The 23,729-nt window shown below is 36.8% G+C and overlaps 1 protein-coding gene across 1 annotated transcript in view; it reads left to right on the top strand.

The window, feature by feature from the left end:
* Positions 1 to 20,326, top strand: part of CNBD1 (cyclic nucleotide binding domain containing 1) — a 597,705-nt gene extending 577,379 nt beyond the window's left edge. The window contains 3 exon segments of the mRNA XM_043992600.1: positions 9,535 to 9,594; positions 18,600 to 18,749; positions 20,213 to 20,326. Of these exon segments, the coding sequence (XP_043848535.1) occupies positions 9,535 to 9,594; positions 18,600 to 18,749; positions 20,213 to 20,326 (324 nt within the window).
* The last annotated feature ends 3,403 nt before the right edge of the window (positions 20,327 to 23,729 follow it).

Below are 23,729 nucleotides of genomic sequence, written 5' to 3'. Positions count from 1 at the left end.
TGAAGTGACTTCATTTACATTATAGAGCTGATTCCTAGTCAAGTTGAGACTAGAAGCTGGTTGTTTTGAGTCTCAATAGTACATATGCTCTGTATAGCACACTGCTGCTCAACACTACTCTTTGTGTTTGAGCATGTCAACTGATGGATTAGTTTCTTTTTTTTTTTCTTTTTTTTTTTTTGGTGAGGCAATTGGGGTTAAGTGACTTGCCCAGGGTCACACAGCCAGTAAGTGTTAAGTGTCTGAGGTTGGATTTGAACTCAGGTCCTCCTGAATCCAAGGCCGGTGCTCTGTCCACTGAGCCACCTAGCTGCCCCTGGATTAGTTTCTTAAACACAAGGCAATTATGACTCATGCTATACAGCAAGAATTCTTTCAATACTGCCTGATGTAATAAGTCTCTGAATTGGTACACTGTTTAAATTTGCCAATGGGAACCTCAGGCTTCAGGCTTTAGTAAAACTTTTAATTAAAACTGTTTTAGAGCATTAGAAGGAAACTCCTGATCACTTTACCAAATGCAGCGATATGGCAGACAAGGGCAATACCTGTGTAGTATATATGCCTGTTTATGAGATGTTACACAGGAGTATGGTGGAAGATTAAATCAGTATCTCATAAAACAGCAAGAAACAGTGGAGAGAAAATCAAGTTCATAGAAAACTTGGCAAAAGACCGAAATGGATAAAAAGAGAAAATATCTATAAAGATTTATATACCAAACTCTTTTCTTTGTCAATTTCAATGAAGCCATAACATTTGGACTTCAACATCACAGTCTCAGATGTACAACATGAAGAAATAGAAATAATACTCATGGAAAACAATATGGAAAAAAACAGCTGGATTGGACCTGCTGAAAGAAGAAATCTGTATCAGTGAAATTGAGGGATCAGTTCTCAACATATTTGAAATAGGTTAGGATACCAAAAGCTTGTGGAAAAACCTTGAACCATTCTTGCCAATCAAAGGGAGTAGAGAGAATATTAATAGCTAGTTATATATATATATATATATAAATTTCCTTGTCTAAAATTTCATTAAAAATAAGATAGAAACGCGTTGAAGGAATCCTAGTTGATGGAATGGGAATAATCAGGAAATATACTCTAGTAGAATACATCTTTACTATCACATTGTTTTAGGGTGTGGCCAAGATTGGTGGAGTAAAGGCAGGGGCTACCCTGAGCTTTTTCCAATTCCCCTCAAAACAACTTTAAAATAGCACTTAAAATGAATTCTAAAGTGGCAGAGGTCAAAAACACTTTGAAAATCAGATAGGAGAGGTAGAGGAAAAATTGGGAAAAGAAATGAGAATGATGGAAGGAAGTCATGAAAAAAAAGAGTCAACAGCTTGGTAATGGAGGCAAAAAATATTGAAGAAAAACCCTTAAAAAAATAATTGGGGAGGGGGCAGCTATGTAGCACAGTGGATAAAACACTGGTCCTGGATTCTGGAGTACTTGAGTTCAAATCCTGCCTCAGACACTTGACACTTACTAATTGTGTGACCCTGGGCAAGTCACTTAATCCTCATTGCCCCACAAAACAATCAAACAAACAAACAAAAAATACCCAGAACAGGCCAAATGGAAAGAGGCACAGAAATCCTCTGAAGACAACTCTTTAAAAAGCAGAATTGGAAAATGGAGAAAGATGTACTATGACATTGATTAATATGTCTAAACATCTTCAAGTCATAGAGTATCCAGTGGAAAAAAAAATTAAATTTAAAGGCACCCACAGAGCAATTAGAAAGTGCATGGTGGGGGGGACAAATATGTAGAGACATATTACCAAATAAGACTTGTACAAACAAATTTGCATAAAGATTGCCATCAGAGAGATGAAAGATTGAAAAAGAAAGTGGGACAGCAATGTGTCAGGAGTGAAGGATAGTTTATGGACAGTTCTATTTCTATTCTTGCAATGCCAAGAAATCTAGAGAAAGGCTAATGGCACATTAGATAGGCCTCTACAAAGACTGTATGGGAAGACACTAAAAGGGGTTACACTGGCATAAAGGGCATTGTTGTACCATAACCTACATAATCTGTGGGATTACCCACGTGGATGAAAATCACAAATTCATCAGAGTACTGAAGAAAAGACCTGATTGAGTGAATAGATCTTCATAAATGCCTAACACTATTACATAGAAGGGTATATAAGAAGTATACAAACGTAAATATAAATGTAAGGTATAAATGGCTACACATATCAGTACTAAAGTTGCTAATAGTTGTGTAGGCTCAGTAGCAGTTTAGAGTATGCACATGTAAAACTTGGAAAGGCTTTAGAGAATAATGGGTATCAAGTTCCCTAGTAGTTCCAGTTGGCATATATAGGCTTAATTCCCATAATCCATGAACTTTTTAAACCCTTATTTCAGGTCCCTCTGGAATCTCACACCTGCATCTTTTACAAATATTGTATTTACTTGAACATTGTGTTTCTATCATAGAGTGTATAAAAATAGATCATCTAACTGATTAAGACTTTAAAAGCTTAATTGGTCATCTCTCATTTTTTGGACAAAATTCTACCCTTTGCAAAATGCAATGATGCAATTAGGAAACCCTGCACTGTCTGGTCAGCATTTCTCTTACACATGTGGGAAGATCGAGAAATTCCACACCCTGCATATGTTTACTGTTTCAAAAGGGACATCTGCTAGCTTTGAACATCTGTTTTTGTTTTCACTGAAAGATGCCTCACTTTTGGCTGCCAGAAAAAGAATGGGGTCATTAGTTATTTTCCAACCTGAAGTTACCCAAGGCTCATCTTGGTGGGAAATAATAATGTACAAATCACATTTGAGTTTGGGAAGGAAAGCCACAGTCACAACAAATAATCCTTAGGACTATGGAGAACTTATATTATTAAAGATTTTTTTTCCAAAGGGATGGCTATTCAAATAGCACACAAATTTGATATGATAAATCTGTTGGGATTAGCTGATGTTCTGCCAGATTCTCTACTTCCTATTTTTTCCCTCCCTCCCTCTCTTTCTCTCTCTCTCTCTCCCTCCCTCCCCCCATCTCTCTCTCTCTCTCCCTCCCTTCCTCCCTCTCTTTCTCTCTATTGCATATTCTCTCCCTCATTAGATTGTAAACTCCTTGACAGTGGGGAGTACCTTTTGCCTTCTTGTATCCCCAGCACCTTGCGCATGCTAGGACCTTAATAATTGTCTATTGATTAATTAATTAATTATTGGAAGTTTGGTGAGCTAGAAATGCTTATCTTGGAGTCAGAAGGCTTTTCACAAGGTCATGGATCTTGGTCCTACTGTCTCATTTTACAGTTGAGGAAACCAAGGCGTAGGAAGGTTTTTCTAATGGTCACAAAGGCTGTAAGAAGGATCAGAAGCAAGATTTATATCCAGGTCCTCTGACTATAAGTCAAGTACTTTTCCCACTCAACACTATCTCCTGGATTTTCAAGACACTTACTCTATGACCTTGGGCAAATCTCTTAAATATTTATGAACTTCAGTTTCTTTATCTATGAAATGGTAATGTGACCTTTGTCACAGGATTTTTGAAAGGAATGTAGTGGGTAATTTCTGAAGCACTCTACAAATATGTGAAGTGGATAGAGCTGTTGACTTGAGGTCAGGCCAGTTGTGGTACAAAGCCTATTTCAGATCATCTTTAGCTGGAGAGGCTTACCCTCTCCTACATTCAGTTTTTAGTACAATAGAGATAATTATATCCACAGTACTTATGTTATAGGTTGTTGTAAAGAAATAATAAGATAATATCTGTAAAACATTTTGCACACCTTCTACCATTAAGTAAATGTCAGTTATTGATATTTCCAGTAATTTATAATGCAATGAAAAAGGGATGATCTTAAACCATATTAAGATTCCTGGAAGTACCTACCAAATCATCCAAAAAAGATAACATTAGGTATTGTTAGAATATTAAATGTATGTCAATGTCCATGATCTAGGTGGCAGCAGCATGCATAGCCTGACAGAGCCATAGGATCATAGACCTCTGAAGTCTTTAATTATAACCCCCTCATTTTAGAGATGGCAAAAGGCCCAGAAGGGGTTAGTGACTTGTCCAAGGTCACTTAGCTAGTAAGAGTCTGAGGAAGATTTTGAGCTCAATTCTCCAACTGCAGAATTCTATCCACCACAGCTACATGACAAACACTGCCACAACTGAAGTTGGAATCAGAAAACCATGAGTTTGAATCTTACCTTAGATACTTACTAGTGAAACTCCAGGCAAGTCACTTAGCTATTCTCAGCCTCAGTTTCCTCATTTGTGAAATGAGGATAACCTTAGCACCTACCTCTGAAGGTTGTTATGAGCATCAAATGAAATAATATGTGTTAAAAAAAATGAAAGAATTCTTACTTTGAGGCTCTTACCTTTTAATGATATATATATATGTGTGTGTGTATACATGTATATATGTGTGTTAATGTATACATATATGTACACATATGTGCATATACCTATATACACATATGTGTGTGCATAATGAACAGATACAAATATATACAAAGTTGTTGAATACAAGGTAGTTTGGAAGGGAGTGAACTCACAAGTGAGAGGGTCAAGAAAGGCTTTATGCAGATGATGGCGCTTGAGATGCATCTTAAAGGAAGAGAAAGGTGTCTGTAAGGTGGACATAAGAAGGTGTGCTAATGAGGGGGATCAGCCACTGTTGTAAGGAACAGATAAAAAGTCAGTTTAGCTGGATCAAAGAGTACCAGAGCAGGATGATGTCCAATGGGACTGGAAAGACATTAAGGAGAGGTTTTGGAGTATGTAGCATGAACTAGATTGGTGAGAAGCCTGAGGGATGGAGACCAATTAGGAAGCTGTTGCAATAATCTAGGTGAGGAGTGATGAGGTCCTGAGCTAAGGAGGTAGCTATGTGATTGGAGAGAATGGATCAGATACAAAATATACTGTATTTGTAGAAACAGAAAGTTTTGTCAATTGAGGGGAGAAGGGAGAAAAAAGAATAAGATATAGTATAGATACAATACATATATGTGTATATGCATTCACACATATACATATGTATGAATACATAGACATATGTCAGATATTACACTAAGTACTTTACAAATATCTCATTTGATCCTCACAACAACCTGTGAGATAGGTGCTGTAATTACTTTCTATAGATGGGGAAACTGAGGTATACAGATGTTAAGTGACTTGCCCAGAGTCACACAGCAAGTAAGTGTCTGAGGCCATTTTTTTTTTTTGGTGAGGCAATTGGGGTTAAGTGACTTTCCCAGGGTCACACAGCTAGTAAGTGTTAAGTGTCTGAAGACTGATTTGAACTCAGGTCCTCCTATCTACCGTGCCATTTAGCTGCCCCGGAGGCCAGATTTTAACTCATATCTATCCTGATTCCAGATCTAGCACTCAATACCTAGCTGCTTCAAGTGTATGTAACTGATTGACTATCTAGGGTGAGGAAGAGTGAGGAGTTGAGGTTATGAATTATTCCAGGGTTATGAATCTAGGAGACTGGAAGATGGCAGTGCCTTTAAAAGAAATGAGGAAGCTTGGGACAAGGTCTGGGGAAAAGATAAGTTCTGTTTTGGACATATTAAATTTGAGACATCTCTTGTGAAATAAATAGCTCCATTGAAAGATGTCATGGCTGATTGGGGTGAAACAGAGTAGGAGAATGATCCCCCCCCCCCCCCCGCTTTTCTTAGGCTGTCTTCTATTAAAGGCAAAATGGGAAGGGCAAGGAATGATCTCCTCTTCTGAACCTTCCATAGATGGTTTTTCTCTAGGTTGCCAGGAGCCACATTTTGAAACTATTTCCTGCTTAAATTGTCTCCAAAGCTGGTAAGCTGGCATAAATATCATATATAAATAAATACATGTATATATATACACATATACATACATACATAAACACATATATGCATGCATATATCTGTGTGTGCACATATATTTATATATCTTTGTTTTTACATTGAGATATCCCCTTTATTTTCCCTCTCTCCAAGAGCCATCACTAACATAAACTTTTTTTTTAAAGAATAGAAAGAAAAAGATGTAATAGAATTTTTGAAAAGAGGAAGAGGAAATAAAATGAGCAAAACTAATCAATGTCTACAAAAGTTATCTGACATTATACATTATATTCCATACTCATAGATTCTCCTTCCCCTTCATCTTGAGCAAAATAATAGGGAGAGGTGTCTTCTCATAGCTAGCTTTTTAAAGGTTACCAGAGGCGTGGATAATCTTTGGTTAGCCAATGGCAAGCTGACCTCCAATTTCATCAGGGAAAATTTCACAATATGTAAAGTGGTAACAGAGTATAGACATGTTTTTGTGTTTCCTTTAACAGATGAATACTTTGACCTTTACCTTTGTGATTTCATCACCAGAGTTGGGGTGGGTGATAAATTGATCAGGAGAGTCCTGACCAACTGGCTTTCTCCCTCTCAAAATAAAATAATGCTTTCTGATCCCTCCACCCCTACTCTGTTGTAGTCCAAGATGCTCTATTAGGTTCTTTTTTGTTTTTGTTTTTGTTTTTTTTTCAGGGCTATGGGGGTTAAGTGACTTACCCAGGGTCACACAGCTAGTAAGTGTTAAGTGTCTGAGGCCCAATCTGAACTCAGGTACTCCTGAATCCAGGGCCAGTGCTCTATCCACTGTGCCATCTAGCTGCCCCCTCTATTAGGTTCTTGAGAGAAACACATCACCAGTGAGGTTTGAAATCTGAATCATTTTTAACTCTTCCCTCTTCTTTATCATCTCTGTAAAAATTAGTTGTCAATTCTGTTTCTAGAACATCACCCACATCTGTCTCTTTTTTTCCATTCATATTGCTATTGCTTTTTTTCAGTTCTTCATCATCTCTCACTTGACTTTTGTGATAGACTCCTTCCCTCTAGCCTTTGTTCTCCACAATCCATTTTACACACTCACTTGCCAAACTGATATTCCTAAAGGCCAGTTCTGATGATGCCACTCCCCTAAGGCAGTGGATGGAGTGCTAGAACTGGAGCCAGGAAGACCCATGTTCAAATCCAGCCTCAGAAACTTACTATCTGTATGATCCTGGGCAAGACACAACCTCTGTCAGCCTCAGTTTCCTCAACTGTAAAACTAGGATATAAAATATAATAGCACCTACCTTCTAGGGTTGCTATGGGAACCAAATGAGATAATATTTACAAAGTGTTTAGCACAGTACCTAGAACCTAGTAAGCACTTAATAAATATTTATTCCCTTCCCACCCTGTTCTTTACTCAGAAATTTCAGTGGCTTTCTGTTTGTTGCCTCTAGGATAAAACACAAACTTCTTTGTTTGGTGCATAAAGCTCTTTACAAGTTTGCTACAAACTATCTTTCTGAACTGATTTCACATTACTCATCTGCATATACTCTGGCCTACTTGACGCTCCTCACACAAAACATTCCATCTTCCACATCCCTGCTTTTGCAATGCTTAATGCTCCCTTGCCTCATTTTATAATACCAGCTCCCTCTGTGGTTCATATCAAGTGCTACCTCCAAAGCATGGCCTTTCCTGATTTGTTTATAAAGCATGTTGCTTTATAAATACTTGTCCAGTTAAATTGAGTGACACATTCATTTTGAAATTTAAGTAAATTTGGTTTGTTTTTAGATGACTTCAGAATCTTTTTACACATAATCTCTAAATATCTTTGGGACAAATTATTATCACCGTTGTTACTGGTAGTGGTGATACTATATGCATAATATAGGTCTGTGTTGGATATAAAATATGAACGTACTCACATAAATTTAAATGTAATATGCATACAGCAATATATAGAAAGAAGGTGCCATTCTTCAGAAAAAGAAAAAAAAAAGATTGTATGCTACAGATTTCAAGACTGAAGTGTTGCTGATTTAGTTCTGGTGGCCACTTAAAGTTGAAGTTATTTCCTGGATTTAGAATCAGGAAAAAGTAGGTTCAAATCCCACCCCAGATATTTACTAGTTCTGAGTCTATAGGCTAGCTATTTAACCTGGGCTACCATTTTTTCATCTGTAAAATGAGCATCTCAAATGAGATATTCTTTGAAGTAACTTCCACACTAATTTGCAGGAGTTATCAGCTGTACACAAGATAAGTCCTTATAGAAGCCTATTCTTATTTTAAGGGAAAGTATGCCTACAAAGACTGATGGAGCACTAGCTTGTCTTTTCCATTTCTTATAAGAGTGAAAACCTACCAGTTTCTTATATAAAAATGAGTTTTTGCCAGAACCTATCATTCCTCCATGTTCTACCTCTTTTTCTTCATTATAATAACTTATATTTATATAGCTCTTACTACGTTGTGCTAAGAGCTTGACAAATATTATCTCATTTGATCCTCACAACAACCCTGGGAGCTGGATGCTATTATTATTCCTGTTGTATAGATGAGGAAAACAGATGTGAAATCATATGTCTAAGGTCACGCAGATAGTGAGTATCTGAGGCTGGATTTGAACTCAGGACTCCTGACTCCAAACCCAACACTACATCAACTCTTCCACTTAGCTGCCTGATACCTTTGTTCAAATAAATCTTCCTATTAGCCACAAGAACCAAACTCTTGGTTTACAGAATCTATGGATTGGAAAATACTTTGGTGGCCACAGAGTGCAACTCATTTATGAAAGCAATTCCTATTGCAAAATACCTGATAAGTGGTCATCCAGAATGTTCTTGAAGACCTACAGGGATCAGGGGACTCTCCAGATGTCCACGCAGCCCATTCTTCTTTGGGATGACCTTCTGGCTGCTATTGTTTACTTGCCTTCAGTCATTCCACACTAACATCTATTCATATTGTGCTTTCTCGGAGTCTCCTAGCATTCATTCCTCTTCTATCTTGATGCCTCCTTTTAGTTCACCATATGATAGCTGACACACAAATATAGGCTTCCATTCCCTCAGGCTGCTGCTCAGTTGCCTTTCTTTTAACTGGTACAAAGTAAGTACTTAAATGTTTGATGACTTAGAACTGATACACACCACAGAAAGTATTGCTTCTAAAGCACTTTCACACAAGACTACTCAAGCACCAAAGTTCTTCCTCAGTAACCTTTACATAATTTTGAACAAGTTGTTGAGATGTTTGTTGCAGTTGATACATTTACCAACTATTTCCTGAGAGACATTATTATCAATATTTAAAGAAAGAATATTACCATATTTGAGAAAGCCAGAAAATAATATTTACTACTATTGATTTCACTCCTTTAAAAGAATATACAGGGACAGCTAGGTGGCGCAGTGGACAAAGCACTGGCCCTGGATTCAGGAGTGTACCTGAGTTCAAATCCGGCCTCAGACACTTGACACTTACTAGCTGTGTGACCCTGGGCAAGTCACTTAACCCCCATTTCCCCAGCCAAAAAAAAAAAAGAATATGCAAGGTGTAGGAGTATATGATACAAATCTGGTCATAAATCTTGAAGGGGTTATAAAACCAAGTTGAAATTTGGCCACAGAACATCTTAAATAATTGATTTAACTAATCATTATGGTTTTATTTTCATGCAGGAGGATGTCAAAAATGAATACATAACACGACAACGACATAAGGAATGGAAAAAGTTTAAGGTACTATATTTTGTGTAATAAAATATGTAGGATTAACTGAGTATCCTTGCCATTTTGGCAAAAAAACAATTAAATTAGTGATGACTTCATATTAGAAAGAAAAAAATAAGGAAAATTAAATAAGTGATGTAATTATCATACTAAAGGAGGAATTTTACTGAAATTAACCATAACTTTTATTCCCCATTTAGTCTAGCAGTATCTTGCAAGTGACATGCAAAAGAAGACAGCATAGCCTTCATTTTCCATTTTTATTTATTTTAAAATGAGTTGCAAAGTTAGAGGGAGTGATGGTAGAGGTAAATGAAGAGACAAGGCAATTTATTTATTTCTAAGGAAAATTCTATGGTAGAGGGAAGAGAAGCACTTCTGAATGTAGTGCTTTCCTCACCATCACAAAGGTTTTTCCTGGAAACTGCTGTCAGTTTGAAAAAATAGCTACTAATATCATTAGATTGCTGGGAAGAAAATGAGATGGGGGCAAAGGGGAAGGTGGATGGGACTTAATTCTAGGTGTTCACAACCATATTCTCTCAGGACCAATGAAGGGAAGAGAAAATACCATCGTCATGTCCAAGGCAATAGCCATTATTTCAGTAACCATTATTCATTTCTATTTCAACTGTGTAATGTATGGCATAGTCATGTCATATAAGGCAAATTAGGGATCACAACTCTCTATGATTGCCAGAAGAGGAGAAAGTGAAAAGGGCAGTCAGAAATTGGGGATGATACATTTCATTTTCCTTGCATCGAACAACTTAGGGAGACTAAGTACTCTTGAGTCAGATGACATGTGATTATTGCAATGATTTAAAGACCTCGATTCTTTGACTTGAAGTCTGAGTCTCCATGAGGTAAGAGCTTGTCAAACTGTATTGACTCTTTAGCCCAATTGTTTCCCTCCCTCCCCTACTCTCTCCCCTGCATCATGGTAGTCTATATAGACTTTAAAATGTTATGAAAGATAGGAAAGGGTGGGAGCATGATCTACTGACAATCATGGTTGTGTATGAAAAACATTCCCCTCAAGAGAAATAACAACACTACTGTACCACAGGGATAGAAACAATTTCCACATTCAAACAGTGCTTATAGCTCAGAAGAATGCTTTTCTCTTGCCTCAGGAACTAAGTAACTGTGGCTTGTTTTTGTTATTGTTGTTTTGTTTTGAACAACTGACTTAGAAGTATTTTAACGCAGAGTATGACTATTGTCACCAAATAATTCTGGAATGTCTTCAAGCACCAAGTACTTTCCAGCTATCATTCAACCTTCTTATTGAGTTAGCTGCAATATATTCCTGTGCTCTCCCAGTAGTTTATGTAAAATTCTAGTTCGATACAATGTATAAAAGGGCTATGTCGATGCTGACATTAGGGAATGGGAATAGAAAGGGCCTTTTGTAGAAGGTGGGATTTAAGCTGAATCTTGAAGGAAACCGGGGAAGTCAGAGGTTGGGATGAAGGATAGGCATAAAGGACAATGAGCGCATAATCACAGAGATGGAAATGTTGTAGTTGTAGTCAAGGAATTGCACTTGGTAAATTTTAAAGCACATGATATTGACTAATAAAAAAACCATGGCTGATCAGTCAAAAAAAAAAACAGACAAGAAAGAAGGCTATGTGATCATTCTATTGTGGTAGACTAGGTATCTTGTGGGAGTATGTGTTCAGGCTTGGAAAACCTACAAGGGAAAACTTTATATGTCTCAGCTGGGTTCCTGAAACTCATTGTTAGCCTCAGCTGCTTGTTGTAACGCAAATCTGAATTACCTACTGAACATGCTCAGTGTGAGTGATTAGTCCTCAGAACAGTTTTTGTTTTCCATGTAGGACAAACATCAGTTTGATTTAGCAAATATATACAAAGACATTTATTTTTATATTGTGAGGGAGACATCCCTTAGGGAACCCACAATTTTAGCAGGGAACAATTGATAGAAACACATTTAATTTTACTACCAAGTTTGGTCAGTTCATAGGACAGATACAAAATACTAGGAGAAATCTAGAGAGGCATAGATTACTTCTAGCAGAAGACAATCTGGTAAAGAAATCAAGCAAGGCTTCATGATAGAGATGACACTGGGAAATTGGAAAGCTCTTAAGAGTCAAAGATTAGAGATAAAGTTGGAAAAGTAATGTTGGAAAAATTAGGGGTTGATCCTGGAAAGGGGGATGGAGGGAAGAAGGAAAGCACAGGACAAGATGAACAAGGAGAACCCTGCCTCTGATTTAGCAGTTTTGTGACCTTAGCCATGTCACAATCTCTTTGAGCCTTAGTTTTGTTTTCTGTAACAGAGTTGCTAATACTCATGTGACCTAATTTGTAGGGGTTTTGTGAGGCAATTACTTGTGGTGTAGTATAAACCAACAAGAATAGGTTGTGGCTTAAGGTGTGAACCTTAAAATTGTACTCACATGTGAATTATTATTTTATGAACATGCACAACAAACACATAGGTCGTGATGTAGATGAGTATGACGAATATTGGTGATGAAATTGTCAATCTTTCAGCTGAACTTCTACCAGCTACAAAAGGGATTTTTTGATTCCTCCAGTTGCTGGTATGCTTGGCTTTCTCTGATTATTTTGTATTTATTTAAATATATTCTGCATTTACTTATCTGGGTATGAATTAAACCTACCCACCCCTCTTCTCTAAAATATCAGCTCCATGATATAAGGTAAGTTTCATTTTTGATTTTGTATCCCAAAGATTTAGCACTTGCTAGGTGCTAAGTAAATGTAAGTTGTATCAAAATAGGGTGCAACCATAAGGGGCAAAGGTGGGGGGGGGACTTTTATTGTGGGGCAATTAAGGTTAAGTGACTTGCCCAGGGTCACACAGCTAGTAAGTGTCAAGTGTGTGAGGTCAGATTTGAATTCAGATCCTCTTGAATCCAGGACCTGTACTTTATCCACTGTGCCACTTAGTTGCCCCTGGGACTTTACTTTAAAAAAAAATCAAGGAGGTCATGGTGGTTTCTGTTACTCTCTATTCCTTCTTGCAATCCATTTAGTTCCTAGCTTAAATGAAGATAAAATTGTGGTATCACAATCTTTTTCTTGAAGTCTTCTCATAATGTTCCTCTCAGCAGAATTCCTTCCTTATTCTGAATATTTGGTGGTTTTGCCTGCCCACTAAAACTAGATCAAATGTATGCCTGCCTGATAAACAAGGGTTGAAAGTCCAACTTTGTGATTCCCACAGTGCTAAATAATTACTTGATTAATTAGAACTCATAAAAACTACCCTTTGTCCTTGAAAAGGGTCTGGGACCTGGGCAATTATATATTCTTATGCCAACATTTTTAGTGCCATAAACAGTAGGATTAATTGGCATCACCATATTGCTATTGAAAAAGTGGGGAGGAGAAACATCAATTTAAAAGAACAGGGAAGTGTTTTTGGAATTTCCAAGGCAACCATTACTAGTTATCCCTATCTTAGAGATTCACATTCTGAAATAATTATTCAGACAAATTAATAAGAATAAAATGGAAAATATAATCCACAGCTCTTGTTCTATCTTGTTTACATGGTTGACACTTCTTTTAACTAGGCATCCATAACATTATTTGATGCTTTGAAATATATTATCTGTACAATATCCCCTTATGGTCAAGGACTCTGAAACTAAAAATTCCCCCCAACCTTTTCTTCTCCAGGATAAATCTCACCAATTCTTTAGCTTCCCTCATAAATCCTATTTTCCTATCCTTTAATCATTCTATTCCTATCTCCTGAACCCACAAAGATTAACAGGAGGCCACTAAACTAATTTTCACTTGTTATGCTTGGATCTCTGTGTATCAAGTTACTATATTAATTAATCAGGTGCCTCAGGCTAGTCTCCCAGAATAAAATAGAATATGTTATCTAGAAGTGAAAATTATTATAATGGTAAGTAACACCAAATCTAAGATGCTCCCCTTTTGATCATAGCATTCAGATCATTACTTTTTTCAATAGGTTGAACAAAAGTATTCCATATTAATCACATATGGGCATTGTTTTTATCTATAGAGTCAAGTGGTAAACTGAAGAATTATCTGACAATTCAGCCATAAAATCACTTTCTCCCGAAATATGCATAAGAATTGATGTGAAAGTTCCTTTTTGTCTTGAACTATTTGAATAATCTTATTAATTTTTTGCTCACACAAGTCAACAGATACTTATTAAAAGCAGTGCACTATGTGCTAGGAATGGAAAGAGTTGGAAGTTCTGGGTTCAAATGTGACCTCTGACATTTACTACTTACATGACCTTGGGCAAAGTCACTTAATGTCCATGAGTTTCAGCTTACCTATTTGTAAAGTGAATGCTTTGACCAGATAACCTCTGAAGTGTTTTCCAGCTTTAAATCTAAGATCCTCTCAACCTTCCCTTCACTCAAGGTGACTATATTCTACCAGGAAGATATAACATCTGAACAGAAAAGTATAATATAATTTGAGAAGGGGGAAGCACTGAGAACTGATAGGATGGGGAATGTCTTTGCTTGGGAGAAACCATGTGAGATGGCCTTTGAAGGAAATTAAGGATGTTTTTTGAACCTAAGTCTCTAATTGCTTCAGTTTCTTTTAAAAGTTTTTTTTTTGCTTGTTTGTATACTCACTATTTGTCATATTTATTAGACTTTGCCTGAAACATAGCTCCTAGCTTATCTAGGCCCTAAGAATTCCAGGGAGTATTTGACCACTTGTTGTTTTACTATGAGTCATGAAACAGGACAGACTCTAAAGAACTGAAATTGCCAAAAGGCAATGAGAGGCCTGTGGAGAAGCTATAACACATTACAAACAAGGAAAAGTAGTATAGAGGATTCAGCAAAGACATATGAAAGTGGAAAATATGATGTACTATTCATATGGTAAGAGTAAAGAATAATTGATAAGCAACTCCATTTGTATCTTTGAAATATGGAGAAAAAATAAAGCAGACATTTTGCACACTGGATGGATTCCTCTGAGGTGAACCTATGGGAAGGCATAGATTGGAGCTAATCAGGATGTGTAGGCATCCATAGACTGTCATTCACATCCTTGGAAAGATCAACTTAAAAGAGACTACACATTTATTTGATTATGCAAGTAGGTAACCATATTTTATTCAGGAGTTATAAGATAATGTGTCCCTTCTTCCATTGTTTTACAATCATATCTCTCAAAAGTTAATTCCTTAATATTTCCTTAGTCTTCAAACTAATTCTTTCCTCCTAGCTCTGGTAAATGAATTGACTCATAGAAATATTCCCTTCTACTCTTAGCAGCCTCCTTGCTATTCTGAAGCACTTATCATGAGAAAATTTCCCTCCAGTATTTCCTCAGACAAGCTCAATGCATTATTTATCACAGGCTCTTCATTTGACAGGCATTTTCATACATCTGCTCTATACTAAGGGTATAGGGATGAGAGCAGAAGGATAAAAAAGAGATGATAGAAGGGACAGTCTTCAACATTAGGGAACTTATAATTTTTTTTTGGAGGGAGAAGGGAGAGAAAAATACTTACTAAACTAGGGAACAATTCCATGGTATTATATAAGCAAAAGTGAAATGTTGTGTAATAGACTACATGGGCAAGTTGGTGGCTGCTTCTTACCCTCAAAGGGTAGGGTGGGAATAACTCTGAATATTGAAGCAAAAGACAGTAGTTCAGAATCTGAGCCCTGATATTCATGTGACATTAGGCAAGACACAACCTGTTTTAGCTTTGTTTTTACTTCTTCATCTGTAAAAATTATGGGATTGGACTAAATGACCTCCAAGATTGCTTATGGTTTTAAATCTATTACTGGTTTAATTATCCTGGCATAAAGCTCTCTGTCACTATCATTTTTTCTAATTTCTTCTGAGTTTTATTTTTTAATATTGATATTGGTTTGTTTTCTATAGTTTTTAATAGTATTTTATTATTTTCTAGTTACATGTGGAGATAGTTTTCAACAGTTGTTTCTATAAGATTTCTAGTTTCAAGTCTTTTTTCCCTCCCTCACCTCCCTCCCCCTTCCCAAGACAGCAAGCAATCTGATATAGGTTATATATGTACAATCACATTAAACATATTTCTATATTAGTCATTCTGTGAAAAAAGAATCAGAGCAAAAGGGAAAAACTTCATAAACAGAAAACAAAAAAGTAGAAATAGTATGGTGCAATCTGCATATAGATTCCACATTTCTTTTTTTTCTGGATGTGGAGAGCATTTTCCCTCATGATTCCTTTGAAACTATCTTGGACCATTGTCTTAAAGAAAAGAATCAAGTCTATCACAGTTGATCAACACACAATTTTGTTGATACTGTGTACAATGTTCTCCTAGTTCTGCTCATCTCAGCATCAATTCATGTAAGTCCTTCCGGGTTTCTCTGAAATCCACCTGATCATCATTTCTTCACATTGATTTTTTTTAAACTTTGTGTTCTAAAATTTTCTTCCTCCCTCCCTCCTCAATCCTCCCTATGGAATCAAACAATTCAATATGTCATTCATGTGCAATTATGCCAAGCATCTTCACATTACTCAAGTTGTGAAAGAAAATAGATAGAATAACTTTAGCAAGAGAAACTAACAGATAAAATTATACTTCAATCTGTATTCAAATACCTTCAGTTCTTCCTCTGTTGATGGTTTGCATTTTTCATACATCCTTCTAATATCATCCTGCTCATCATTTCTTTCACAGTTACTATTGCTAACAGTATTACCCTCCATCCTATTCCCTCCCCTTGATATTTACTCCATTTTCTATCTTCTTTCACCCTATCCCTCCTCAAAAGTGTTTTGCTTTTTACTGCCCCCTCCCCCAATCTGCCCTCCTTTCCTTCACCCCTTCTCCCTTATCCTCTTTCCCTCCCACTTTTCATCAGGGCAAGATATATTACTATACCCATTTGAGTGTTTATGTTATTCCCAGTTTGAGCCAATTCTGATGAAAGTAAGACTCACTCACTCCCCCGCTCATTCCCCATTTTCCCCTCCACCCTATAAGATTTTTCTTGTTTCTTTTATTTGAGTTACTTTACACCCTTCCACCTCTCCCTTTCCCTTTCTTCCAGGGCATTCCTCTTACCTCTTAACTTTATTTTGAAGATGTCATAATGGATCAGCTAGGTGACACAGTGGACAAAGCTCTAGCCCTTGACCCATGAGGCCCGGAGTCCAAATCTGGCCCCAAACACAGGCCACTCTACCCTGCCTGCCCTACAAAAAAATAAGCGTAAAAGCTTTACATATAGCATCCCTTCATATTCAATTCACACCTGTGTCCTCTGTCTAAGTACATTCCTTTAAGCTGCCCTAATACGGAGAAAGTTCTTATGAGTTGGAAGTATTATTTTCTCCTGTATGATTGTAAACAGTTTATCCTTTTAATGTCCCTGTTAAGGCTAAAATTCTAGCTAGTCTGTCTAAAATATCTAATGAGTGGTCGCCAATAAATTATAAGCTTTAGCAAGAGTTAGGCTTTTAAGCATTTATTAAGGAGAATAAGAATTTGGTAAAGAGAGAGAGAAAGGCCTATATTCATCCATCTATTAAAGGGAGCAAGCATTCCTAGCTCTGCTCTCTGCCAGAGTCCACACGAAAGAGCGAGTCAGAGCGCCAGGCTCCCCCTTCTTCCTCCCACAAGCAAACGTCACTTCCTGATGCCAAAGAAAAGACTCATGGTCTTGCCCTCAAAGACCTTAACCTCATGGCGGAGCTTTTCTACAGTAAGTCTCCAGCAGGTGGCATCATTCCAATCGTTACAGTCCCTCATGAATCTTTTTCCTGCTTACCTTTTTATGCTTCTCTAGGGTCTTGTATATGAAAGTCAAATTTTCTATTTAGTTCGGGTCTTTCACCACAGGTGCCTGAAAATCCTCTTTTTCATTGAAGTCCAATTTTTCCCCTGAAAGATTATATTCAGTTTTGCTGGGTAAGTGATTTTAGGTTTTAGTCCCAGTTCCTTTTCCCTCTGTAATATCATGTTCCATTCCCTCTAGTCCTTTAATGTAAATACTGCTGGATCTTGTGTTATCCTGACTGTGGCTCCACAGTGTTTGAATTCCTTCTTTATATCTGCTTTTGCAATATTTTCTCCTTGACCTGGGATCTCTGGAATCTGGCTATAATATTTCTGGAAGTTTTCCTTTTGGGATCTCTTTCTGGAAGTGATAGGTGAATTCTTTCACTTTCTATTTTACCTTCTGCCTCTAGAATATCAGGGTAATTTTCCCTGACAATATTTTGGAAGATAAGCTCTTATTTTGGGCATGATTTTCAGGTAGTCCAGTGATTTTTGAATTATCTCTCCTGGATCTATTTTCCAGGTCAGATGTTTTTCCAAGGAGATATTTCATATTGCCCTCTATTTTTTTATGCATTTAGATTTGATTTACTGTATCATGGTTTCTCATAAAGTCACTAGCTTCCATTTGTTCAATCCTAATTCTTAGGCAATTATTTTCTTCAGAGAGCTTTTTAATCTCCTTTTCCATTTGACTTTTCAAGCTGTTGACTTTTTTCTCATGAGTTTTCTGTATCGCTTTCATTTCTCTTTCCATTCTTTCTTCCACCTTTCTAAATCTTCCTTCTAACTCTCCTACTTTCTCTTCAAAGTACCTTTTGAGCGCTTCCAAGGCCTGACACCAATTCATATTTTTTGGGAACCTTTGGATGCAGGAGCTTTAACTTTGTTAATATCTTCTTCTTAGAATGTATTTTGATCTAGCTTATACCCAAAGCAGCTTTCAATGGTCTGCTTTTTTACTGCTTACTCATCTTGATCCTCTATTTCTTGGCTTTTAACTCCTTAAAGTGTAGTGTTGCTTCCAGGACACACTGTTCTGAGCTACAGCTTGGCTCAGGGCATGATTGGGCTTTTTCTCAGTTTGCCTGGCCTGTGTGTAACCAAGATCCACTTTCTCTTTGACTGGGAAACAGAAGTCTGATTGAAATCTGATTCTCTATGGTCAGAAGTTGGGTGTTCCTGCGCCCCTCCCTGACAGGGTGGCTGTCCTTCAGCTTTGCTTGCTGGTTCAGAATGTGGGCTCCCTACCCCAACTTCCAGCAGAGATGGTTTTGAGGCTTTAGTTGGAGGCGCTGCCTCCTCGAGGCTGTTCCTGCTCTGTGTGCTGCTCTCTCAGCCTGAATATCAGGTGATCCTAGTCACCTAATTAAGCCATCTTTGGCTGGAAAAGAGTCTCACTCTGTTTTTATGTGGGTTATGCTGCTCCATGAGTGTCTTATAACATTATTTTTGGAGGTATGTAGACAGGTTTTCTGGAGCTGGAAGAGTCACAGCCTTTCTTCTGCCATATTGGCTCCCCCCCATCCCTTCCTCCCATTTTTAATGTCAACCTTTACCAGCCTAGTAACTGCTCTCTTCTGTCTTATCTCTTCCCCTTCTAGTCCATCCTGCACTCTACTGTGAAAGTAATTTTCCTGAAGTCCAGATTTGCCCTTGTGACCCTCCTGGTCAATGTCCATGTACCTCTATGGACCTTAGAATAAAGTATAAACTCCTCTTTTTTAATTTTTAAAGCCCTTTACAATATGTACCCAACTTAACTTGCATTGACCTCATTTAACTTCACTTATCCCTCCAATACTCTGCTATCCATCCAAACTGGCCTTCTCATTTCTTCATACATCGCATACCATCTGCAATATCCATGTATTTGCACTGTTGGTTCCCTATGCCTGGAATGCACCCCATTCTTACGACAGCTTAAACTCAAATCAATTCAATTAATATTTATTGAGCACCCACTATGTACCACACACACACACACACACACACACACACACACACACACACACACACACACACAAAAAGATTTACCTCAATCATGAAGCTGTCCTGGATGCTCCTAACTCTTCATAATCTCCTCCCAAACTACCTTGTATTTTGTTACTTTTAATGTATTTGTATTTATTCATTTTATATGTATTCATGTTACATGTGCTTATAAATACATTGCTCTCCTGTATTAGAATGTAAAGTCCTTAGGAATAGTGATTATTTTTTTTGGCGGGGGGGACTTTTTGTACTTGTACTTGTACCTTTTAATAAAGATTACTTATATTTATATCCATAGTTCTTAGCACTAGCACAATGTTTAATTGATTAATGAATAAGTACTTAATACGTTCTTACAAATTGATTATCAATAGACACTCTGATTTTTTTTTGTCCTCACCTCGTCATGTTAAAGGTGCTAGCAAACTTAAGCTAGAATAATTCATTTTGGTTGAGGGAATTGTCTACAGACAACTTCCCAAATACTTTATACCCATTTTGTTTATATAATCAGAGTTGGAAAATTATAGTAAATGGGGAATTGTAGCTCAACAACAGTCCTTGGTCTAAAGGTATTTTAAAAATTCAATGCATAAACATTGTCACTGACTGCTCTCACTTTCTTCTTCACCCCCATTATCTCCATTGGGAAACTTTAAAGATGAAAGCTCATATTTAGTTACTTAGAACCCATATTTTCTACTGTTCTCCTTGACATCTATTCTTTTTGCATATTGGACATGTACTCTTACTATTATAAAATATTATTAAAAGTTCAAAATAATAAAGTTAATGGCTTTAATAATAATTCTGTTCCAGGATAAGATAGTCCAGTCATCTTTGGATTGCCGAGGAATTATACCTGGAACTGGAAGGTGGCACCACTGCTGGACGAGAAAAGAGAACTATAAGAAATCATTTGCTGATACCTAACTGACTATTACTTAAAGGAAACCAGTTCCCGAGAAACTTGGAACTACCAATGTAGGTCATGAGATACTTTGCTCTTCTCTGTCTTTCTCTTGATTCTTTTTCAATCCCCATCAAAATCAATCCTTACTTACCTTTCTTCCTGCAAACCTCTCTTATTTATATTAGGCAAATTTAGGTTTCCATTCCCTCCTGCTTCCCGCACTCTGACCCTATTACATAATTTTATATTCACAGGTATAGATGTATTTAAAAAATTAAAATAATTGTTTGGCTTTCAAATGGAATTTAGTATTTTTTTTCCTTATTGAAATAGTGTATTTGCCTGAATAAAGATCATTCTGCTTCTTGTGTTCTCTGAAATATGATGTATCTCACTATCATTTATAATTAATTGAGAAGCAGAGCCATGACACATTATAAAATAACATTATAAAATGTAAGAAAACACAATTTCTGGCCAAAAGGGTACTTAGAAAAGTTCTATTTCATAAACTGGATACTGTGAATGCTTCTCAACAGTATCTTCAGATGACAAAGTGGGAGAAATTTTCTCTGAAGATTCTTTTTCTTTTTTTCATTCTTCCTCATCTGAGCTCTAATGGAGATTCAGTCTCCGAAAAATGCATACACCTTAATGGTTTAATACCTTAGGCTTTAATTTCAATCACTGAAGTCAAAACAGTATTCTAACCATATAATGTCTCAGATGTTCTTGGAGAGTTGTTTCAACAGAAAAAAAAATGCAGCTTAATGTATTCACTAATGCCATATGCAAACATATTGGCATATAAGAAGACTGGTTTTCCTTTGAATCCTCAACACTTAGCACATTCCCAGTCAAATAATAGGAACTTAATAAATGTTTGTTGACAAACTGACTCATCAGAGGATGACTGATATAGTATGGATACTTCTGAAGAATCCTCATTCTTCAGTCAGAAGGAAAGAATCCACAAATTCATGAAGAACAAGTTCTGGGGGGCAGCTAGGTGATGCAGTGGATAAAACACTGTCCATGGATTCAGGAGGACCTGAATTCAAATCCAGCCTCAGACACTTGACACTTACTAGCTGTGTGACCCTGGGCAAGTCACTTAACCCTCATTGTCCCGCAAAAATAAATAAATAAACAAATATTAGTTCTGAAAGGTATCTGCAATTATCTCTAGTGTGTTATGAATATTCACAGAATATTTCATGTTTATTCACTCTTCTTGGAAGAGACTACAAAATGAAACAAACAATGGGGTAACTGAAAATCATTGCTATAATGTGTATTGAACTATTCAAGAGGAAAACAAATATGTACTTTATGTGTAGCCCATGGCAGAGCTTACTTTCTTCCCCCCAAATTCTGAGCACATACAGACATCATGTCATCTTTGGAAATAACTTAAAGGGTTATTCTCTTTTAGGCTAATTGACTCCATCTGGAGTTACTCTAAGAAAATATCAAAGTGTAGCTTATATATAGGTCATGTCTAGTTTTCAATATGTGACTCAGGAGGGTCCTCCACTCTCTAGATTAAAAAATGCATTTTGAGTAGAGGGTAGAATTTATTACATCCCGCAGAAAAATTCAGAAGATATAAAAGACTTAGGGCAGCTAGGAGGAACAGTGGATAGAGCACCAGCCCTGGATTCAGAAGGACCTGAGTTCAAATGTGACCTCAGACACTTGACATTTACTAGCTGTGTGACCCTGTGCAAGTCAGTTAACCCTCATTGCGACACCAAAAAAAAAAAGACTCAAAGGATCTTCCAAATAAAGAATGAATTAAACAATTAATCAATTGATCAACAAGTCTTTATTAAGGGATTGCTATGCAGCAGGTCACTGGGATACAAAGAAAAAACAAGACCACCCCTGTCTGCAGGAAGCTTATATTCTAATTAATGGTGGAGTCAACATATCTAAATCAAAACATAAAAAATAAAAATGAGAAGGAAGGCAACCTTAGAGGACATGGTGCTAGCAGCTGGATTGATGTGGGGGCCAGGAAAGGTCTGCTAGCTAGAGGAAGTATTGCTTGTGCTCAGACTTAAATGAAGCCAGAAAAACACACAAAGAACTCAGCATTCAACAAGGCCACAGAAAGCCAAAATAAAGCATTCAGACATTCTTCTCAGAAGAAACCAAATTCATTATTACCATAAGGGCATTATTCCTACATTGCAGTGAATACCTAACTTTTTCTTAGGGTCCTACACAGTCCATCCCAAACTTAAAGGGCTTGTTGTGATTTCTATTCCACTCACAAACTCCAGAAAGGAAACACACTTTAGAGCTGCTAGATGAGACAGCCCATTCCTATTGGAACAGCACTATCTTAATGTCACAATGATTGAGGCCAGGGAGGGGGTGGGGGTGGGTGGTTGGGAGAGAAGATTCAGATGTTGACCCTCCAGCTGCAGTGGTCACTTGGATGATCTTTTTATTCTAAGGAACACATCTTGCAGTGCTTTTCACATAGCAGACACATAATAAACATTTTGTCATTGAATTAAAATGAATCTAATTACACATACTTTTATATAAAAATGCATTTTCTGTAAAAATAAAAGCATCACAATAGTTTAAATCACCATATTTGCACATATAATGAATGTATCCCTATATGAGATTTCCATGAAAGAAATAAAATACATGATTTTTGCTAAAATAAATGGATAAATTAAGAGCTTTTTTTTTTGGAAAAAGGTTTTACTTCCATTTTTGCCATTACTATTCTACTCATCTTCACTGCTTTCATTTTTATTCTTTTCTTTAGAATATTCCCATAATATATGATCCATCTTTTGCAGCTGAAAGTATGATTTGATATAGTTTTGTTTATTTCAGTATTTCATTAAATATTTTCCAATGATATATAAGAATTAACACTAATTTTTAAAATTGAGTTCCAAATTATCTTCCTCCCTCCTGCTGCTGCCCTATCCTTGACAAGGCAAGCAATATGATGTTGATTATACATATGAAGTCATGCAAAACGTATTTTCATATTAGCCATGTTGCAAAAATCACACAGAATAAGAAAAAATATGTTTAAAAAAGGTATGCTTTAATCTGCCCTTAGAGTTTATCAATTCTTTCTCTGGAGGTAAATAGCATGGGTACTTTGGTTTTGTCTTGGATCACTGTCTTGATCAAAGTAGCCAAGTCTTTCAAAGTTGAACGTCCTTACAATATTACTGTTACACTATGCAGTGTTCTCCTGGTTCTCCTCACTTCACTTTATATCATTCACGTTAATCTTTCCAGGTTTTTCTGAAACCATCCTGCTTATCATTATAGCACAAACTATATATTGCATCACAATCATATACTACAACTTGTTTAGACATTCCCTAATTGATGGACATCCCCTCAATTTCCAATTCTTTGCCACCAAACAAGAGTTGC

The sequence above is a fragment of the Dromiciops gliroides genome, chromosome 1 (genome assembly GCF_019393635.1).
Source record: "Dromiciops gliroides isolate mDroGli1 chromosome 1, mDroGli1.pri, whole genome shotgun sequence".
NCBI lineage: Eukaryota > Metazoa > Chordata > Mammalia > Microbiotheria > Microbiotheriidae > Dromiciops > Dromiciops gliroides.
The sequence above is the reverse complement of the archived record's forward strand: the minus strand, read 5'-3'. Positions and strand labels throughout refer to the sequence as shown.